This window comes from Oncorhynchus masou, chromosome 9 (genome assembly GCF_036934945.1).
Source record: "Oncorhynchus masou masou isolate Uvic2021 chromosome 9, UVic_Omas_1.1, whole genome shotgun sequence".
Classification (NCBI taxonomy): domain Eukaryota; kingdom Metazoa; phylum Chordata; class Actinopteri; order Salmoniformes; family Salmonidae; genus Oncorhynchus; species Oncorhynchus masou.
This window is the reverse complement of record NC_088220.1, coordinates 1870566-1893058: the sequence shown is the minus strand read 5'-3', so window position 1 is coordinate 1893058 and position 22493 is coordinate 1870566. Positions and strand designations below refer to the sequence as shown.

At 48.7% G+C, this 22493-nt stretch overlaps 1 protein-coding gene across 2 annotated transcripts in view; it reads right to left on the bottom strand.

The window, feature by feature from the left end:
* LOC135545435 (catenin alpha-1) overlaps nt 1-22493 on the bottom strand; it is a 239827-nt gene that overhangs the window by 164296 nt on the left and 53038 nt on the right. For both annotated transcript variants that reach the window (XM_064973045.1, XM_064973044.1), the window contains exon 8: nt 17740-17943. In XM_064973045.1, coding sequence (XP_064829117.1) covers nt 17740-17943 — 204 coding nt within the window. The remainder of the gene's footprint in view (nt 1-17739; nt 17944-22493) is intronic.

Sequence of the window (22493 nt, the reverse complement as noted above, 5' to 3'; positions counted from 1 at the left end):
CCCGGTCCTGACGACCCCCCCCCATTACAGCCCGGTCCGGACCCCCCCATTACAGCCCGGTCCTGACGACCCCCCCCATTATTACAGCCCCCCCCCATTACAGCCCGGTCCTGACGCCCCCCCCCCCCATTACAGCCCCCCCCGGTCCTGACGACCCCCCCCCCCATTACAGCCCGGTCCTGACGACCCCCCCCATTACAGCCCGGTCCTGACGACCCCCCATTACACCCGGTCCTGACCCCCCCCCCATTACAGCCCGGTCCTGACCCCCCCCCCCATTACAGCCCGGTCCTGACGACCCCCCCCCCCATTACAGCCCGGTCCTGACGACCCCCCCATTACAGCCCGGTTACGACGACCCCCCCCCCATTACAGCCCGGTCCTGACGACCCCCCCCCCCCATTACAGCCCGGTCCTGACAGACCCCCCCCCCCATTACAGCCCGGTCCTGACGACCCCCCATTACAGCCCAAGACCCCCCCCATTACCCCCCCATTACAGCCCGGTCCTGACGACCCCCCCCCATTACAGCCCTGACGACCCCCCCCCATTACAGCCCAATCCTGACCCCCCTTATTACAGCCCGGTCCTGGACCCCCCCTTATTACAGCCCGGACCTGACGACCCCTCCCCATTACAGCCCGGTGCTGACGATCCATTGCAGCCCGGTCCTGAATACCCCCGTTACAGCCCGGTCCTGGGTTACCGCCAGACGGCCCGTTACAGCCCGGTCCTGGGTTACCGCCAGACGACTCCCCTGAAGCTTGTATCGGTCAGAGCAGATTAGCGTTGGTTCGTTAATGGCGACATTAGTTTGTAGCGCCAACAGTTCGGTCTGGAGAGTCCTCAAGACATCCACGAAGGCGTCCAGACGACTTCCATAAAGCGCGTGGATGTCGTAGAGCAAAAAGAACCCGACGCTGTCGTGTTCGTGAGTCTCCCATTTCCCACATTGGTGACATTAGTTTGTAGTTCAGAAGGGTTTTAGACAACAAACAAAACGTTAAGTTGTCCGGCTCCCCTGGTGCAGAAAAGGGCTGCTTCCAAACGTTAGAACGACGGGGAAGAAGGGTTGGAGCTGCAGCCTCTACAAGAAACGGTAAGTCACCGAGCATCAACACACAGGGAACTATTGGAAAAACCAAAATGGCCGTCCGTGACGCTGTGGAGTGTAAAACACACATGCAGCCAAGCCTCTTACATAAAGGGAAAATAAAACATGTCATTAAAAAAAGTGAGGAGATCAGAGCCATGTTACACAGCACAATTAAACATGGATGCCATGAGCCAGACAAAAAGGTGAGCACCATGTGAATAGAAAGAATAATTCAACTTAGTCAATATACTCACTAATACACACAAAATGTGTGTTTAGTTCAATGTAAACCTTTCACACCACGCACAATTACTGAATGACAGATTGTGCTGAAGCCGGCAGGAGCTAAGGGGTCCTAAATGTATTGAAGGGGGGGGGGCATTACTCATGAAGAGCAGAGGTGGGGGGCATTACTCATGAAGAGCAGAGGGGGGGGCAATTACTCATGAAGGGCAGAGGGAGGGGGCATTACTCATGAAGGGCAGAGGGAGGGGGCATTACTCATGAAGAGCAGAGGGAGGGGGCATTACTCATGAAGAGCAGAGGGAGGGGGCATTACTCATGAAGAGCAGAGGGAGGGGGCATTACTCATGAAGAGCAGAGGGAGGGGGCATTACTCATGAAGAGCAGAGGGAGGGGGCATTACTCATGAAGAGCAGAGGGAGGGGGCATTACTCATGAAGAGCAGAGGGAGGGGGCATTACTCATGAAGAGCAGAGGGAGGGGGCATTACTCATGAAGAGCAGAGGGAGGGGGCATTACTCATGAAGAGCAGAGGGGGGGGCATTACTCATGAAGAGCAGAGGGAGGGGGGCATTACTCATGAAGAGCAGAGGGAGGGGGGCATTACTCATGAAGAGCAGAGGGAGGGGGGCATTACTCATGAAGAGCAGAGGGAGGGGGGGGGCATTACTCATGAAGAGCAGAGGGGGGGGTTGGGCTTCACTTTTCCTAGCCTGTATAATTACCATGGTAAAGGGGGAAACCATATCTCACCTATATGCCCACTCAGCCAATCAAAATCCATTTAAAAAAAGGTGTGGACTTTGACGGGGAGAGATCACAGGAGCAGATCTGGAGGAAGGAGTTCTGCCTTCCAGTTCGGTGACAGCTCCCTGGTTTATAGTGGCGGCCGTAAATACACAGAATGCATCGGGGCTCACAGCTAAATCTATCCCTTGATACATCTTGTTCCGTAAATTAGTTTTAAATTTGGATGAGATTACAACGAGATAAATGTAATAAATGTCACCCTGACTCCGGGTTAACCCCTCGCTCCACAACGTAGACCAAGGCTTTCATGGAATAAATCTAAACCGAAACGGCAATAGATTCAGACATTCCACCATTTCCCCCAGTTTTTAGTGTTTCATCCACGGTCCACCAGACCTCTCTAATTTAGATCTACATCTGCCTCTCCCTTGTGATTAGGGAACAACTTTGAGCGCTGAAATTAGTGACGGGTTTGTTTTTTTTTGGATAAGAGTCCCAGCAGACTTACGAGCGGACGTTGTCGATAGCTCCGATGGATTCAGCAACTTATAATACAGCCTAGTGCCCTGGGCAATGTGGGAACCAAAAAAATGAAACAGTTATTTTAGCTTGTAATCTAGGACCTTCTTTCCAAGGAGCACCATTTCCTGGTTGCTGAAATTAAATATAGTTTGCCTAATTTCAGTTTGTGACAAAGCAAGCAAGTATAGTGTAGAGAATCATTGTACCCATCTAAATAAATTTTCATATCACAAAAATATTGTATTTTGTCAAAAATAACTATACTTAAAAAGGGGAAGCATAGAAACGGCACATATAAAACAGATCTGCCTCTTCGTAGACATTTTTCCAATGAGAATGACAGCTCTATAACTATACACACACACACACACACATAATATATATTAATTTGTCAGGTAGTCCCAAAAATGTAATTGCAGATTTAGAGCACGGGCAACCGAGAGGGTGGCGGGGGGGCGACCGAGAGAGGGGGCGGGCCGAGAGTTGTGAAAAAGTCCAGACTCAAGTTTCATGCTTTAAATTGCAGCTATTCTGTTTCTCCTAACAGACTAGACCACCCCCCTCTCTCCCCCTTCTCTACAATCAGGCTAGCCCCCCCCCCACCCGTAAGAGGTAGAGACACACGTCCCTGCTCGTACTCCTCGATCCATTTCCTTTCTCTATCAGACCAGCCAATCCCGTCAGATCTGCTCTCCATCGCCATAGTGACGGCCTCAAAGTTCTATAGACATGTGTTCCACAGAGACGTCCAGGAGGACGGAAGGGGGGGGCGAAAAGACCAATGAAGGGGAAAAGTTGTTCTGAAAAGGAACCCGCGTCATTGCTTTGGATTGGATGACCGTGGCGACCGTAACGAGGGGAGGGAGGGATCATGTGTGTTATTATTCACCCCTGACTAACATGTGGACCTAGTGAGAGAGACCGAGTACGTGACAAGAGAGCAACATGGATTAAACAGTGTTGTGCATCAGTCACTGTAGACGCCCCAGGGTAGAGAGGGAAGGGGGGGGGGGGGGGGGGTAAAGAGCGGGAGAGAGAGCAAGGAATAAAGAGAGGGAAAGGCAGAGAGGGGGCACAGTGGGGGAGCAGAAGACAGGGATTTGATTATTTATTTTTTTAAATGGGGAAAGGAAAACAGAAAGATAAGAGAAAGAACAGGTAGGAGATTCTTCCTCCTCATTCACAACTTCCCTGACGAGGTTAAAGGTGCAGACAAATATATTTCCTACGCAGATTGTTCCTGATAATGTATGACTGAGTTGAAGGCATGTAAATGTCAGTCACTTAATATGTCAGACCATCTCAGCATCAGCCCCGTGTCTGTGTCCACGCATCCCTCACGGATGGCGCAGCAGGTTTGAGTGAGCGAGACAGAGAGACAGACAGAGACAGAGAGAGACACATGGTGTGTGTGTGTGTGTGTGTGGTGTGTGTGAGAGAGATATGGTGTGTGTGTGTGAGAGAGATGGTGTGTGTGTGGTGTGTGTGAGAGAGATATGGTGTGTGTGTGAGAGAGATATGGTGTGTGTGTGTGAGAGAGAGAGACACATGGTTTGTGTGTCGTGTGTGAGAGAGACACATGGTTTGTGCGTGTGAGAGAGAGACACATGGTTTGTGTGTGTGTGAGAGAGAGAGACATGTGTGTGTGTGTGTGTGTGTGTGTGTGTGTGTGTGTGTGAGAGAGACATGGTGTGTATGTGTGTGTGAGAGAGAGACACATGGTGTGAGAGTGTGTGTGTGTGTGAGAGAGAGAGAGAGACACGGTGTGTTTTGAGGGGCATATTAACTCCATGTGGCAGGAGCGGTTAGGGTCAACATGTTTCCATGTGAAACTGTCACGACAATATGGAATAATTAAGGCTTCAGTTGGTGTGTGAGAGAGAGAGAGACATGGTGTGTGTGTGTGTGTGTGTGTGAGTGTAACAGAGGGAAGCTCTCCCAACGACTAGCCGGGCTGACTGAAACACAGCTGAACTGTGTTCCAGTATCAGAAGACTGAGGATGTGCCCCAAATGGCATCCTAATTCCTTCATAGTGCACTACAGAGCTCTTAGTGCACTGTATAGGGAATAGGGTTTGATTTGGTACGCAGGTACAATACTGCCTCCTATTCCCTGGGTGTGTAAAAGGCTCATTGAAGATGACCAGAGAGAACCGGCCCCCCCTACAGAAACCAGAGAGAACCACCCCCCCCTACAGAAACCAGAGAACCAACCAACCGCCCCCCCCTACAGAAACCAGAGAACCAACCAACCGTCCCCCCTACAGAAACCAGAGAACCAACCAACCGCCCCCCCCTACAGAAACCAGAGAACCAACCAACCGCCCCCCCCTACAGAAACCAGAGAACCAACCAACCGTCCCCCCTACAGAAACCAGAGAACCAACCAACCGCCCCCCCTACAGAAACCAGAGAACCAACCAACCGCCCCCCTACAGAAACCAGAGAACCATCCAACCGTCCCCCCTACAGAAACCAGAGAACCAACCAACCGCCCCCCTACAGAAACCAGAGAGAACCACCACCCCCTACAGAAACCAGAGGCTCCTTCGGCGCCATCAGCCCTATTCCCCACTACTAATGACCAGAACCCATTGGGCTTGAGCTAAATTGATGACATAACAATAAATGGAATATCGAGTTCACAACAAAATGTGCAACTTCTCTTTTCTTACTACTACTTGTTTGATGGTTATAGCCGAGCATTTGTCCCAATAAATGACATAAATGAGCAAATAACTTGACATTTACTCTAGTATATGCAACTTATCATAATGAACGTTATCAACTAAAAGCCTGCGATAAGTGATCGGGATGGTCGTGTTGATCACTTTACCGTCCCAGCTCTACATAGGGCCCTGGTCAAACGTAGTACACTATATTGGGAATCGGGTACCATTTGGAACTGGAGGCAAACTAGGATTTTGAGATGCAGCCATCCGCAGCACAGAGACGCATAATGAGAATAAAGAGAGCTAGAGTATAAAATAAAAAAAGAGCCGTTTTATTCTGGTTAACTGGGCACACATGTCCTCAACCCAAAATCAGTCAGATGAGATGAAGGGAGAGAGGGGAAACAGAGAGGGGAAGGAGAGAGAGGAAACGGGAGAGAGAGGAAACAGAGAGGGGAAGGGAGAGAGAGGAAACGGGAGAGAGAGGAAACAGAGAGGGGAAGGGAGAGAGAGGAAACAAAGAGAGGAAACGGGAGAGAGAGGAAACAGAGAGGGGAAGGAAGAGAGAGGAAACAGAGAGGGGAAGAGAGGAAACAGAGAGGGGAAGGGAGAGAGGAAACAGAGAGGGGAAGGGAGAGAGGAAACAGAGAGGGGAAGGGAGAGAGGAAACAGAGAGGGGAAGGGAGAGAGGAAACAGAGAGGGGAAGGGAGAGAGGAAACAGAGAGGGGAAGGGAGAGAGGAAACAGAGGGGAAGGGAGAGAGGAAACAGAGAGGGGAAGGGAGAGAGGAAACAGAGAGGGGAAGGGAGAGAGAGGAAACAGAGAGGGGAAGGGAGAGAGAGGAAACAGAGAGGGGAAGGGAGAGAGAGGAAACAGAGAGGGGAAGGGAGAGAGAGGAAACAGAGAGGGGAAGGGAGAGAGGAAACAGAGAGGGGAAGGGAGAGAGGAAACAGAGAGGGGAAGGGAGAGAGGAAACAGAGAGGGGAAGGGAGAGAGGAAACAGAAGGGGAAGGGAGAGAGGAAACAGAGAGGGGAAGAGAGAGAGGAAACAGAGAGGGGAAGGAAGAGAGCGGAAACAGAGAGGGGAAGAGAGGAAACAGAGAGGGGAAGAGAGGAAACAGAGAGGGGAAGGGAGAGAGAGGAAACGGGAGAGAGAGGAAACAGAGAGGGGAAGGGAGAGAGAGGAAACGGGAGAGAGAGGAAACAGAGAGGGGAAGGGAGAGAGAGGAAACGGGAGAGAGAGGAAACAGAGAGGGGAAGGGAGAGAGAGGAAACAAAGAGGGGAAGGAAGAGAGAGGAAACAGAGGGGAAGAGAGGAAACAGAGAGGGGAAGGGAGAGAGAGGAAACAGAGAGGGGAAGGGAGAGAGAGGAAACGGGAGAGAGAGGAAACAGAGAGGGGAAGGGAGAGAGAGGAAACAAAGAGGGGAAGGAAGAGAGAGGAAACAGAGAGGGGAAGAGAGGAAACAGAGAGGGGAAGGGAGAGAGAGGAAACAGAGAGGGGAAGGGAGAGAGGAAACAGAGAGGGGAAGGGAGAGAGGAAACAGAGAGGGGAAGGGAGAGAGGAAACAGAGAGGGGAAGGGAGAGAGGAAACAGAGAGGGGAAGGGAGAGAGGAAACAGAGAGGGGAAGGGAGAGAGGAAACAGAGAGGGGAAGGGAGAGAGGAAACAGAGAGGGGAAGGGAGAGAGAGGAAACAGAGAGGGGAAGGGAGAGAGAGGAAACAGAGAGGGGAAGGGAGAGAGAGGAAACAGAGGGGAAGGGAGAGAGAGGAAACAGAGAGGGGAAGGGAGAGAGGAAACAGAGAGGGGAAGGGAGAGAGAGGAAACAGAGAGGGGAAGGGAGAGAGGAAACAGAGAGGGGAAGGGAGAGAGGAAACAGAGAGGGGAAGGGAGAGAGGAAACAGAGAGGGGAAGGGAGAGAGGAAACAGAGAGGGGAAGGGAGAGAGGAAACAGAGAGGGGAAGGGAGAGAGGAAACAGAGAGGGGAAGAGAGAGAGGAAACAGAGAGGGGAAGAGAGAGAGGAAACAGAGAGGGGAAGGGAGAGAGAGGAAACAGAGAGGGGAAGAGAGGAAACAGAGAGGGGAAGAGAGGAAACAGAGAGGGGAAGGGAGAGAGGAAACAGAGAGGGGAAGGGAGAGAGGAAACAGAGAGGGGAAGAGAGAGAGGAAACAGAGAGGGTAAGGGAGAGAGGAAACAGAGAGGGTAAGGGAGAGAGGGAATAGAAGGGGTAGTGGGAGGACAGGGGAGAGGGTATGAGGGGTGAAGGGGGTAGTGGGAGGACAGGGGAGAGGGTGGGAGCCATGAATGAGGGAGGGAAAGGGAGAAATAAAAGTAGTGGATAGAAGTCCAGCCAGCCAGCCTCAGCTGTGATAACAGCCTCCAGTTCCCTGCTTTAAATGGCAGCCTATCTGTGTCTCCAAACAGGCTACCCCCCCCCCCCAGTGAGAGGAGGACACCGTGAATTCAGGAAGAAAACAGACCCTTGTGTGATATTTCCATTTATTTTTAATACGTTTGCTTAAAATGTCCGAACTTTTTGTTTTATCACTGTGGGGTATTGTGTTTAGATTGATGTGGGGGTGGAGAACAAATTAACACATTTTAAGGCTTTAATGTAACAAAATGTGTAGAAAAAAAATGTATTCCAACATTTATTACAAATTGTCCCCCTCTCCCCCCCCCCACATCAATCTACACACAATATCCATTATGACAAAGCAAAAACACGCTTAAGACATTTTGTATTTTGCTCAGTTAATCTTTCCCTCGATCCAGACTAGTCACCCAGTCTCTTCCGCTGAAAAACAATGCCAATTTTCCTCCAGATGTGACGCTTGGGCCTTCAGGACAAAGAGTTCAATCTTGGTTTCGTCAGACCAGAGAATCTAGTTTCTCATGGTCTGAGAGTCTTTAGGAGCCTTTTGTCAAACTCCAAGTGGGCTGTCATGTGACTTACTGAGGAGTGGCTTCCATCTGGCCACTCTACCATAAAGGCCTGATTGGTGGAGTGCTGCAGAGATGGTTGTCCTTCTGGAAGGTTCTTCAATCTCCGCAAAGGAACTCTATAGCTCTGTCAGAATGGCCATTGGATTCTTGATCACCTCCCTGACCAAGGCCCTTCTCCCCAGATTGCTCAATTTGGTCCGGCCGGCCAGCTCTAGGAAGAGACTTGGTGGTTCTAAACTTCTTCCATTTAAGAATGATGGAGGCCACTGTGTTCTTGGGGAACATCAATGATGCAGAAACTTTTTGTTTTCGCATAGCAAAGGGTCTGAATACTTATTTAAATACAGTAGTTTTAATTTTTAATACAAACATTAATGAAAACCTGTTTTCATTGCGATTATGGGGAATATTGATGAGGAAATTTTATTTAATACATTTACAGCCTAATTTTAAAATGTAACAAAATGGGGAAGTGAAGGGGTCTGAATACACTGCTCGTCCCCACTGGTTTCCTTTATCAGACCAGTTGAGCAGCCAATCAGATCTGCTCTCTATCGCAACGATGACAGCCTCAATATTCTAAAGACACGTGTTCCACAGAGACGTGCAGGGGGACGGAGGAGAGGGGACGGAGGGGGGAGGGAGGGGACAGAGGGGAGGGAGGGGACAGAGGGGAGGGAGGGGACAGAGGGGAGGGAGGGGACAGAGGAGAGGGGACGGAGGACCAGTGAAGGGGAAAAGTTGTTTTGAAAAAGGAGTCCGAGTCATTGCTTTGGATTGGGTGACTATGGCCCTGAAATAATGTGTCGGAGCATCGCTGCCTGAGCAACACTGACAGACGTAGGGAGAAGACATGTCTGTATAGAGAAGGAATGTCAACAAGACACCTTCAAGTTACATATGGTTTGGCATCATTCATTCAGGATACAAGTAGAATACAAATCTGAGCAGCGCCACAGAACAGGTAATTGCCACTGTCCAATCAGTTTAGCATGTACCATGCGATCATAGGCTGTGTCCCAAATAAAACCCTACTCCCATACAGGCTATAGTCAAAAGTAGTCCTCGATAAAGGGAACATGGAACCGTGTAGGACACAACAACGGTCATGTATGATGGACAGGGAGAAGGGCACAAGATGAGACTGAAGGGCAGCTATGAAGAGGGGAACCCCTTAGGTCCCTGTCCGTCCTCCCTGGTGAGACGGTCAAGTCAAGTGATAGGCTGAGCTACGACCGGGGCCAATTCCCGGCTCCCATTACAGACACAAGGACAATTCAGGAGCACGACTTAAAGGGTAATACGTAGCTATCACACATCACTCAGCTCACACTGATTCAATCATTCGAGCCAGGTGAAGGGTAATATCTACTGAGCCCATTGACCTAGTCTTCCATTCTTTTGCTACCTTGGTCATCTTTATCTATCATATATTTCTGTCTTGATATGGCATCAGTTAAATGGTGATCCAGTGACAGTAGCTAGCACTAAGTAACGGGAGACAGGGGGGGAGGAAGTTGACTGTCTGGATGGCTACAGAGCCAGACCCGTAGGAGGACAGTGGCTAACTGTCTGGATGGCTACAGAGCCAGACCCGTAGGAGGACGGTAGCTAACTGTCTGGATGGCTGTAGAGCCAGACCCAGAGGAGGACAGTGGCTAACAGTGGATGCAGAGCCAGACCCATAGGAGAACGGTAGCTAACTGTCTGGATGGCTACAGAGCCAGACCCGTAGGAGAACGGTAGCTAACTGTCTGGATGGCTACAGAGCCAGACCCGTAGGAGAACGGTGGCTAACTGTCTGGATGGCTGTAGAGCCAGACCCGTAGGAGGACGGTGGCTAACTGTCTGGATGGCTACAGAGCCAGACCCGTAGGAGGACAGTGGCTAACTGTCTGGATGGCTACAGAGCCAGACCTGTAGGAGGACGGTGGCTAACTGTCTGGATGGCTACAGAGCCAGACCCGTAGGAAGACAGTGGCTAACTGTGGATGCAGAGCCAGACCCGTAGGAGGACAGTGGCTAACTGTGGATGCAGAGCCAGACCCAGGACTGAGTGACCTAGACTCCAGCCAAACATCAGGCTACACTACACAGTGGAAAGGCGATCATGAAGACAAACTCTATCCCTAACTGGGGGTGAGATTGGCTGATTTCTTTAAGGAAGTCAAGAGGATTCAAACCATCAATGTGTCCATGACGCGACCCTCTGGTTGGAGCAGAGAGGAGAAGACGCGACCGCCTGGTTGGAGCAGAGAGGAGAGGAGACGCGACCGCCTGGTTGGAGCAGAGAGGAGAAGACGCGACCGTCTGGTTGGAGCAGAGAGGAGAGGACGCGACCGTCTGGTTGGAGCAGAGAGGAGAAGACGCGACCGTCTGGTTGGAGCAGAGAGGAGAGGAGACGCGACCGTCTGGTTGGAGCAGAGAGGAGAAGACGCGACCGTCTGGTTGGAGCAGAGAGGAGAAGACGCGACCGTCTGGTTGGAGCAGAGAGGAGAGGAGACGCGACCGCCTGGTTGGAGCAGAGAGGAGAGGAGACGCGACCGTCTGGTTGGAGCAGAGAGGAGAAGACGCGACCGTCTGGTTGGAGCAGAGAGGAGAAGACGCGACCGTCTGGTTGGAGCAGAGAGGAGAGGAGACGCGACCGTCTGGTTGGAGCAGAGAGGAGAGGAGACGCGACCGTCTGGTTGGAGCAGAGCAGGAGAGGGACCGCCTGGAGACGCGACCGTCTGGTTGGAGCAGAGAGGAGGAGACGCGACCGTCTGGTTGGAGCAGAGAGGAGGAGACGCGACCGTCTGGTTGGAGCAGAGAGGAGAAGACGCGACCGTCTGGTTGGAGCAGAGAGGAGAGGAGACGCGACCGTCTGGTTGGAGCAGAGAGGAGGAGACGCGACCGTCTGGTTGGAGCAGAGAGGAGGAGACGCGACCGTCTGGTTGGAGCAGAGAGGAGAAGACGCGACCGTCTGGTTGGAGCAGAAAGGAGAGGACGCGACCGTCTGGTTGGAGCAGAGAGGAGAAGACGCGACCGTCTGGTTGGAGCAGAGAGGAGAAGACGCGACCGTCTGGTTGGAGCAGAGAGGAGAAGACGCGACCGTCTGGTTGGAGCAGAGAGGAGAAGACGCGACCGTCTGGTTGGAGCAGAGAGGAGAAGACGCGACCGTCTGGTTGGAGCAGAGAGGAGAGGAGACGCGACCGTCTGGTTGGAGCAGAGAGGAGAAGACGCGACCGTCTGGTTGGAGCAGAGAGGAGGAGACGCGACCGTCTGGTTGGAGCAGAGAGGAGAAGACGCGACCGTCTGGTTGGAGCAGAGAGAGAGAGACGCGACCGTCTGGTTGGAGCAGAGAGGAGAAGACGCGACCGTCTGGTTGGAGCAGAGAGGAGAAGACGCGACCGTCTGGTTGGAGCAGAGAGGAGAAGACGCGACCGTCTGGTTGGAGCAGAGAGAAGACGCGACCGTCTGGTTGGAGCAGAGAGGAGAAGACGCGACCGTCTGGTTGGAGCAGAGAGGAGAGGAGACGCGACCGTCTGGTTGGAGCAGAGAGGAGAAGACGCGACCGTCTGGTTGGAGCAGAGAGGAGAAGACGCGACCGTCTGGTTGGAGCAGAGAGGAGAAGACGCGACCGTCTGGTTGGAGCAGAGAGGAGAAGACGCGACCGTCTGGTTGGAGCAGAGAGGAGAAGACGCGACCGTCTGGTTGGAGCAGAGAGGAGAAGACGCGACCGTCTGGTTGGAGCAGAGAGGAGAGGAGACGCGACCGTCTGGTTGGAGCAGAGAGGAGAAGACGCGACCGTCTGGTTGGAGCAGAGAGGAGAGGAGACGCGACCGTCTGGTTGGAGCAGAGAGGAGACATCCAACTTCATTTGTAACAGCGAAAGGAGGACTGTTATCAAAGTCCTTTTCTTAAAACAAGGATTTTCTGCCCTTGACTTTATTTTCTCTCTCGGGTCGCCTTAGTCCAAACAGTGCAAAAACGGTTCAATTAATTGTTGGGTTGGAGAAACGCTTTTCAGTGTAAACTTAAATGACTAAAACCAGAAAAAAAATTACACACAGACTAAACAAAAATGTAAAAGTAACATTCAAAAATGTCTAAGATTTTACTGAATCACATTTCATATATGGAAATCAGTCAACTGAAATAAATTCATTAGGCCCTAATCTATGGATTTCACATGACTGGGAATACAGATCCGTATGTGTTGGTCACAAACAGTCAAAAAAAATAAAAAAATAAATAGTGGCATGGATTAGAAAACCAGTCAGTATCTGGGTGTGACCACAATTTGGATATGGGCGCGAACTGGAACACACTGTCGTACACGGTGATCCAGAGCATCCCAAACATGCTTATTTAACATCTGAACCAAAAACGTTTCATAACCGTCCAAAAGCCCGAGCAGCAACAAACACCAGAACAACGATGGTAGATATGAAATAAGACATTATCGCAGCACACGAGGAGACACATTCCACTGTTCAATTACAGGGAGGGGGAAGGAGGGGGGGATAAAGACAGGGAAAGAGAACAGATTAAAGAGAGAGTGTGTCAGAGCATGAGCGGTTGCCAGACATAGCCTGAATCTCAAAACCATACACTTGGCCCCTAAAGGGCTCTTCACAGTGATTTCACAGTGGCTGTGTAGTCTTTAAGCCCTTTATCGAGTGGCCCCTTGCTGTTGTGTTCGATAGTGATCACTCAAGCCTGCAAGTGTTTTAGCCTAAATTTATATTGACACTACACACACACACTCAACATCCCAACTGCCACTTGTCAATATTCAAAAATTCAAAATCCATTTGCGTGCCTCGTCTCTTACCGCAACATCTCTTAGTGTCTGACACATTATGAAGCAAGGGCAAATGGGGCACGTAATCAGATAGACAGTGATAAAGTTGTAAAAAACTACTCCTGCAAGAAATATGTGCAAGTACACTGAGTATACTAAACATTAGGAACACCATACCTCGGTAATGAAGGCACTTCAATCTTTTTGTCTTGCCCATTCACATTCTGAAAGGTGTTAAGGAATGTTTTATGGAATAAAATAAATATTATTATTTTTAACCTGTCTCGACATTGATTGACGTGGATTTAACAAGTGACATCAATAAGGGATCATATCTTCCACCTGGTCAGTGTCATCCTATGTCATGTTCTTAATGTTTTGTATACTACGTGTATATCGGTCGCCCAGTGATTTCAGTCAGCTGGTTTTAGCCTGGTGTAGCCTGCTAGCTAGCGTCACTGACAAACACAGGGATGGCATTGTGGCTAGCGTTACCTAAGGATGTAGTTTGTAGTCCGCTGATAAGAGTTGCACTGAAATACATCATGTAGCTCGTCACGGCTAGTTTGGCCGCCCGCTGATAAGAGTAGTAGACGTGTTCGCAGTAGTTAGTCCGGATTTCAGTAGCACTAGTCACTACGTTGTAACGTTGGGTCAGCTGAACACGCAACAGCAGACTCGATAATGTACCAACTCGGAAGCTGCTTCATTAAAACGTGTTCATTGGGATAAAATTAGGTTTCTACAGCAGCTAGCTTACAGAAGGAGCATTGTACTAAGTGTTGCACCTGCTGGTTGGTTCGTTAGCTTCTCTAACGTTTCATATGAAGTGACTGGCTCAGGCTCAGCTAGCAAGCTAAATGTTTTCGTGAACATGATCAAACTTCAACAAAAAAAATTAAAAGGTATATGTAGATCGAGATGTGAAATATCGCCACTAAGACTACGAAATTAAAGTTTAAAAAAAATGTGATTTCTTGATATATTCTGAGTATTTATAGGGTGACGTAGCAGTGATTTGTTGCTAGGTAACTAGGATGCCCACTCGATAACAAGGCTTCCGAAGGGCACAGTGGCAACTAGCGATTGACTTGTGTGAACAGTTCAAATGGAGTGAACAAAGTCGCTCTGACACAACAGTCAGTCGCGTCAGGTCTTTACAGTTCTTTAGTTGTTCCCTCAGGGAGGATAACTACAGCACCAGCCAACAGGCAGACAACTTTCTACCTTCTCATCATGGACAACACACTACAACTGCATTTAAAAAGGATCCTACCTGGATTACATGGGAACATCAGACACTAGGGTAACACTCCGGATAAGGCTGAACTTTCTCCAAACAGCAAACTGTTGGAACTCAGGAAAAGATTCTCCGTGCATTACAATTCGAAAGACTCGCAGTGACATAAAAAGGCTAGACCTGATTATGTGACGGAGCTGGAACGGAGCTTCCCCAAAGGCTGGAGAGCAGAGCAAGTTTCCTAAAGGCTGGAGCGCAGAGCATGTTTCCTAAAGGCTGGAGCGCAGAGCATGTTTCCTAAAGGCTGGAGCGCAGAGCATGTTTCCCAAAGGCTGGAGCACAGAGCAAGTTTCCCAAAGGCTGGAGCGCAGAGCAAGTTTCCTAAAGGCTAGAGCTTCCCCAAGTTTCCCAAAGGCTGGAGCGCAGAGCATGTTTCCCAAAGGCTGGAGCACAGAGCATGTTTCCTAAAGGCTGGAGCACAGAGCATGTTTCCTAAAGGCTGGAGCACAGAGCATGTTTCCTAAAGGCTGGAGCGCAGAGCATGTTTCCCAAAGGCTGGAGCACAGAGCATGTTTCCTAAAGGCTGGAGCACAGAGCATGTTTCCTAAAGGCTGGAGCGTCAATGTCGCTTCAGTATCGCTCACTTCACGAGCACAGGGCATGATCTAGCCCAGCATGCATCTGTAAGCTACCTGTGTGCTGCTATAGCCCCTTGCTTTAGCTCCTGTCAGGGAGTTCCCTAAATATTTTTCATAAAGAAACTGATCAAATATACAGCTGCTAAAATTAAGGTGATTTACAAAGATGAGGACCAAGCGATTTAGTGTTCACAACTACAGAATCATTGTGGAATCTGAAAAGACACAGCATGATATACTACGTGCACATGCTAACAGAAAGGAACGAGTTGGGTAGCTAGCTAAGTGTGTCATCTATTAGGTTATCATTGATCTGGTTCCAATAGGCCTGACATAACCAAATCAAAACGTAAAACTCCTTGAGAGGTCATTTTGACAAAACCTTAAGGCCTACTTATATTAAAATAAAACATTAACCTCTGCATCCCTGCCCAGCCTGACAAAATTGGCCCAAAGGGTTTTTAGCATCCCCAGTGGCTCTCCAGACACCGTGCCGAGAGGGCCGTCTCCGCTGCTGGCCTGCTCTCCAGATAGCGTGCCGAGAGGGCCGTCTCCGCTGCTGGCCTGCTCTCCAGACACCGTGCCGAGAGGGCCGTCTCCGCTGCTGGCCTGCTCTCCAGACACCGTGCCGAGAGGGCCGTCTCCGCTGCTGGCCTGCTCTCCAGACACCGTGCCCAGAGGGCCGTCTCCGCTGCTGGCCTGCTCTCCAGACACCGTCACATGAGCCTGAAGCCATAGACTATGGCAAATCCTGTGTTTCTAAAAGTGAATTCAAACCTAAGGCATTTTGTTTAATTTAATTATAAATCAAAACTTACATACTCAATTCATAGACTAATGAATTAATACAATGAAATGTTTAAAAATGCTGAGCACTTATTTTCTTGCCAGCCTAGTGTGATGCACTCCCAAAAGCATAACAATGTATTTCTTTGTAGGCTATAGCATTGACACAGGTTGGAATAACCCTAGAGTGTAAACTGTCATGGGTCAAAACATATTGATACAACAGTAGATAAGATGGGGAGAAGTCTGTCCATAATAAAGTGCTGCTCTGCCTTCTAAACAGCACTATCAACAAGGCAGGTCCTACAGGCTCTAGTTTCTACCTTCTTAACAACACTACCAACAAGGCAGGTCCCTACAGGCTCTAGTTTCTACCTTCTTAACAACACTACCAACAAGGCAGGTCCTACAGGCTCTAGTTTCTACCTTCTTAACAACACTACCAACAAGGCAGGTCCTACAGGTCCTAGTTTTGTCACACCTGGACAGTCGTGTGGTCAGGTGCCACAATGTTTCTCTCTCCCTATGTTCTCGGGTCTCCTCCCCCATCCCAGGCCAGTGTCACACAGACATGAACACATTTCCTATACAAACATGTAGAAGCATTTATCAAGCGATTAGCGAACAAGAAATTCTTGGCCTCACAATAAATTGGCCTCCCGAAATCTATTAATCATTCAATAGACCCCATTATTCTCCCAGAATGATAAATACACCATTTTAGTCCTAGCCTAGATTGGGTTAATGTAGTGTTTTCTTAGACAGAAACATGGTCTCTGATATCAACATTGTTTAGTGCTTTTATGCTGGCTTGTGTGTTTGGCTGGTTAAGGGGTAGAAGAGTTGAGAAAGGAATGTCTGGTAATCTCGAAGGGTTCTAGAAGGTTGGAAGGTTGTGTTCCAGAATGCTGGTGGAGATGGTTTAAAGATAACTGATTTGGATTCCATGGTTTCGTCCCACCTGTCTATCAGGTAGGTGCAGCACTTGTATTTACTAGGGATCCCCTCAACATGTTTTGAACATTGCAGTTTACAATGCATTATTTGGTGTTATACATGCAGAGCAGAATTAGGCCGATAACCCGCTAATTATCAAAATCCAGAAAAGAGCCGTTAATTCTACAACCACCTAAAAGGAAGCGATTCCCAAACCTTCCATAACAAAGCCATCGCCTACAGAGAGATGAACCTGGAGAAGAGTCCCCTAGGCAAGCTGGTCCTTGAGAGCCTCAGGACAGCAACACAATTAGACCCAACCAAATCACGAGAAAACAAAACAATTACTTAAACAATGGAAAGATTTTACAAGAAAAACAGAGCAAACTAGAATGCTATTTGGCCCTAAACAGAGAGCACACAGTGGCAGAATACCTGACCGCTTTGACCATGTACAGACTCAGTGAGCATAGCCTTGCTATTGAGAAAGGCCGCCGTAGGCAGACATGGCTCTCAAGAGAAGACAGGCTATGTGCAACACTGCCCACAAAATGAGGTGGAAACTGAGCTGCACTTCCTAACCTCCTGCCCAATGTATGACCAGAGAGACACATATTTCCCTCAGATTACACAGATCCAAAGCATACGAAAAAACAAACCCCATACTGATAAACGCTCACATCTACTGGGTGAAATACCACAGTGTGCCATCACTGCAGCAAGATGTGACCTGTTGCCACAAGGGCAACCAGTGGTTGCAAACACAACCAATATTTATGTTAATTTATTTTCCCTTTTGTACATTGTTACAACAATGTCTTTTCCTTTAGAGCTTTTGTGAGTTTGTTTGTTTATTTAATTTTTTGTTTTAACGATCTCATTCACTTGCTTTGGAAATGTAAACATATATTCCCCATGCTAATAAAGTCCTTGAATATTGAATTGAGAGATGGAGGAGAGGTGAAAGGAGCAACTGTGTGTGAATTTGATTACTGGTACATTGCCTCGAGGGGAGACATAGGTAGAGGACTCGAGATAGAGAAGATGAAAGAAGAACAAGAGAGAGGAGAATCCTCTACCTGTCTGTCGTGAGTTAGTATCAGAATGGAGAGAAGAGACTTACATTGCCCATGTACTCAGACAGCAGGTCCTGCAGAGCCTGACGGACAGAGTTGCACTCGGCCACGATGCGCTCGCGCCGGTCATCACGGGTACAGGACGAGTCGGCCATGAGGGCGGCGCCACTGATGATGCTCTCCAAGCGCTCCTCCAAAGACGGGCGGAAACGCTCCTCGCTAAACGCCAGGGGGTCCACGATGATCTGCTTCTGTTGAGTTAGAAAACAGAGCGAGAGTTAGAAAACAGAGAGAAAGACGAGATGGGTGAGAGGGTTGAGGGAAAGAGAGCGCGTTGAGGGAAAGAGAGCGCGTTGAGGGAAAGAGAGCGCGTTGAGAGACAGAAAGAGGACGAGAGTTAGAAAACAGAGCGAGCGAGAAACACTAGATGGGCGAGAGAGGACAGACCTTCTGTTAACCCTGAAGGGAAGTTTGACGTCTAAACTGTCTTTTCAAAGACCCAGAAGCCTCACAGACCAAGACGACCGATACCTATATAGTTAGACCACATCCCAAATAGCACACTACTCCCAAGGTAGTGCACTCCTTTGGACCAGGGCACATAGGCCTCTGGTCAAAAGTAGTGCCCTATTCAGGCAATAAGCTGCCATTTGGGATGGCATCTTAGTGTGAGGACCAGAAGTACAGGGGAGAGACAGAGAGAAAAAGAGAGAAACAGAGAAAGAGATAAAGAGAGAAGGAGAGATGAGAGAAAAAGAGAGAGAGGTCACATCTGTCTGACATGGAGAAGACGACAACAAAACAGCTACTGTGGTGGATGGGTTGAGTTTCCACCTCGCTGTGCAAGTGTTCCATCCTACCCTGGAGGTCACAAGTACTGCTGCTGTTCTATTCTACCTGAACTGCATCCCCTGGGTGTCCCAATCCCTGATTAGAGGGGAAGAATAAAAATTAAAAAGCAGTGGAACTATTTATATGGTGCAATCTAGGGCTCCCGACCACCGAGTGACCCTGGGGCTCCCGACCACCGAGTGACCCTGGGGCTCCCGACCACCGAGTGACCCTGGGGCTCCCGACCACCGAGTGACCCTGGGGCGACCGACCACCGAGTGACCCTGGGGCTCCCGACCACCGAGTGACCCTGGGGCTCCCGACCACCGAGTGACCCTGGGGCGACCGGTTAAAGAAGGATTTTTAAGCTTTTTTGTAGAGTCCCGATGAAATGAGACTTCAGAAGGCACTGATAATTTTACTCGCCCAAGCAGAGCTGGATAGTCTGTTTATATATGTTAGAGAGCGAGCGACTTCAACTGCGCTGCAAGCAAAAATGTAAGCTTTTTTGCAGAAGTTTACTGACACCGGCCATATTCAACATGTGTTGGGCGTTAGTAAATTCAACTGTTATTCTGAGCTTTGGCACACTGCACCTGAAATCGGAGTGGAAAGACAGACATAGCCAGAGCAAATTTACTAGCTATCAACCTTTATTTTATTTTACTAGGCAAGTCAGTTAAGAACAAATTCTTATTTACAATGACGGCCTAGGAACAGTGAGTTAACTGCCTGTTCAGGGGCAGAACGACAGATTTGTACCCTGTCAGCTCGGGGATTTGAACTTGCAACCTTTCGCTTACTAGTCCAACAGTTGTCGTAGTGACATTCTATTGAAATGTTTACTTGCATAGTGGTGTCTTTCGTGAAGACGTGACTAGCTAGCTAGGTAAACAATGAACCATAATCCCAAATCATGACATTACTGGCTTGCATGAATCTGCAGGTTGCTGACCAACCAGATTGTGTTGGCTAGCTAAAAAAAAGTTCACGTTCAAACGTCTCTCCTGTGAAGTACTAATATATTATATACAATATAATATAAATATATATATTTTAAATGGAAATCAAATGCTTTATAAAGCACTTTTTACATCAGCAGATGTCAATATAGGCCTTACATACCATACTATAAATAGCAGCCTATTTCTGCTAAAGCCACGTTTCATGAAATACATATTAACAAACTTGTAAGTGTATATCTGTAAATACTAATAAAATTGCTAAAATTACCAGCCTAGTTGGTTTGCCACAGGAGAGAGCAACCACTCTGTAGATATGAATACAATTGATAAATTACGAGCCTAGCTGGTTTAGTCATTGAAAATAACCGCAAGCTTCCAGCTAGCCATGATTGGCTTGAGATAATGAGTGGGCTGGACATGCCGAGAGATGAGTTCTGATTGGTCCATGTAGCACGTTTCTGTCTGTAATATGAGCTGGTCCGTATGTGTAGGTGATCCTTCCTAACAGGGCTTTTAATAAAGATAAAGATATCACGTAGTAGAACTACATCAGTGTTGCTCTAACACTTTCTGGACGACGAGGTTTGAAAATCAGTGGAGTATGATGGCTAAGAAAATTCAGGCATTTGATTGAAAATATGCAGATGAGTCGAAAAGAGAACACAGAAGGCAGATGTATAAAAACACCAGTCCGGATGACATCTTCACACTAAGGGCAGGAAAAGTCCATCTCCGGTTGTTAACACGTCCAGATTTATTTTGTTATTATTATATTTTTGTACAGTAACTTTTCTAGTGCAGAGACTCAATAGGGAATTGTATAGCATTGTTAATGGTAGCAATACTGTATTAACACAGCTTTCCCATGTCCAAGTTTTAAATGTTTAACTTTGTCTTTTTCCAATACAGTCTAACAAAGAGGCTATATCACCTCAACAACTGAGATGGAGAGGAACATTAGAGGTTTCAGATTGTCGAGAGAGAGTGGACAGGAGTAATTTCAGTGCCAGACGAGCTTATGAATATCAACTCAGCAACTAACAAAACAAAAAAATAAAATAAAATAAAAACATCCCCACAGTCAACTGTTTATTTTCAGCAAACTTAACGAGTAAATATTTGTATGAACATAAGATTCAACAGACAAACTGAACAAGTTCCACAGACAGAAACGGAATAATTTGTCCCTGAACAAAAAAGGGGTCAAAATCAAAAGTAACAGTCAGTATCTGGTGTGGCCACCAGCTGCATTAAGTACTGCAACATCTCCTCCTCATGGACTGCACCAGATATGCCAGTTCTTGCTGTGAGATGTTACCCCACTCTTCCACCAAGGCACCTGCAAGTTCCCAGACATTTCTGGGGGGGAATGGCTACAGGTCCTACAGGTCCCAGGCTCAATCAATGGGATTGAGATACAGGCTCTTCGCTGGCCATGGCAGAACACTGACATTCCTGTCTTGCAGGAAATCACTCACAGAACCAGCAGTATGGCTGGTGAATTGTCATGCTGGAGGGTCATGTCAGGATGAGCCTGCAGGAAGGGTATCACATGAGGGAGGAGGATGTCTTCCCAGTAACACACAGCATTGAGATTGCCTGCAATGACAACAAGCTCAGTCCGATGATGCTATGACACACCGCCCCAGACCATGATGGACCCTCCACCTCCAAATCGATCCCGCTCCAGAGTACAGGCCTCGGTATAACGCTCATTCCTTTGACGATAAATGCGAATCCGACCACCACCCTTGGTAAGACAAAACCGTGACACGTCAGTGAAGAGCACTTTTTGCCAGTCCTGTCTGGTCCAGCAACGGTGACGGTGGGTCTGTGCCCATAGGCGACGTTGTTGACGGTGATGTCTGGTGGGGACCTGCCTTACAACAGGCCTACAAGCGCTCAGTCCAGCCTCTCCCAGCCTATTGTGGACAGTCTGAGCACTGGTGGAGGGATTGTGCGTTCCTGGTGTAACTCGGGCAGTTGTTGTTGCCATCCTGTACCTGTCCCGCAGGTTGATGTTCAGATGTACCGATCCTGTGCATGTGTTTTTACACGTGGTCTGCCACTGCGAGGACGATCAGTTGTCCGTCCCGTCTCCCTGTAGTGCCGTCTTAGGCGTCTCACAGTACAGACATTGACATTTATTGCCCTGGCCACATCTGCAGTCCTCATGCATCCTTGCAGCATGCCGAAGGCACATTGGTGGTCTTCAGAGTCAGTAGAAAGGCCTCTTTAGTGTCCTAAGATTTAATATCAGACCTTAATTGCCTACCGTGTGTAAGCTGTTAGTGTCTTAATGACCGTTCCACAGTTCATTAATTGTTTATGGTTCATTGAACAAGCATGGGAAACAGTGTTTAAACCCTTTACAATGAAGATCTGTGAAGTTATTTGGATTTTTATGAATTATCTTTGAAAGACGGAGTCCTGAAAAAGGGACTTTTCTTTTGCTGAGTTTATAACAGCATATTATTGCTGAGCCATCAGCTTTTCCTTTACAGACTGATACCTTTCATCTGGGCCACTGAGTGAGTGGGATCGCCTCTATACTCATCTGGGCCACTGAGTGAGTGGCATCTATACTCATCTGGGCCACTGAGTGAGTGGCCTCTATACTCATCTGGGCCACTGAGTGAGTGGGATCGCCTCTATACTCATCTGGGCCACTGAGTGAGTGGCCTCTATACTCATCTGGGCCACTGAGTGAGTGGCCTCTATACTCATCTGGGCCACTGAGTGAGTGGCCTCTATACTCATCTGGGCCACTGAGTGAGTGGCCTCTATACTCATCTGGGCCACTGAGTGAGTGGCCTCTATACTCATCTGGGCCACTGAGTGAGTGGCCTCTATACTCATCTGGGCCACTGAGTGAGTGGCCTCTATACTCATCTGGGCCACTGAGTGAGTGGCCTCTATACTCATCTGGGCCACTGAGTGAGTGGCCTCTATACTCATCTGGGCCACTGAGTGAGTGGCCTCTATACTCATCTGGGCCACTGAGT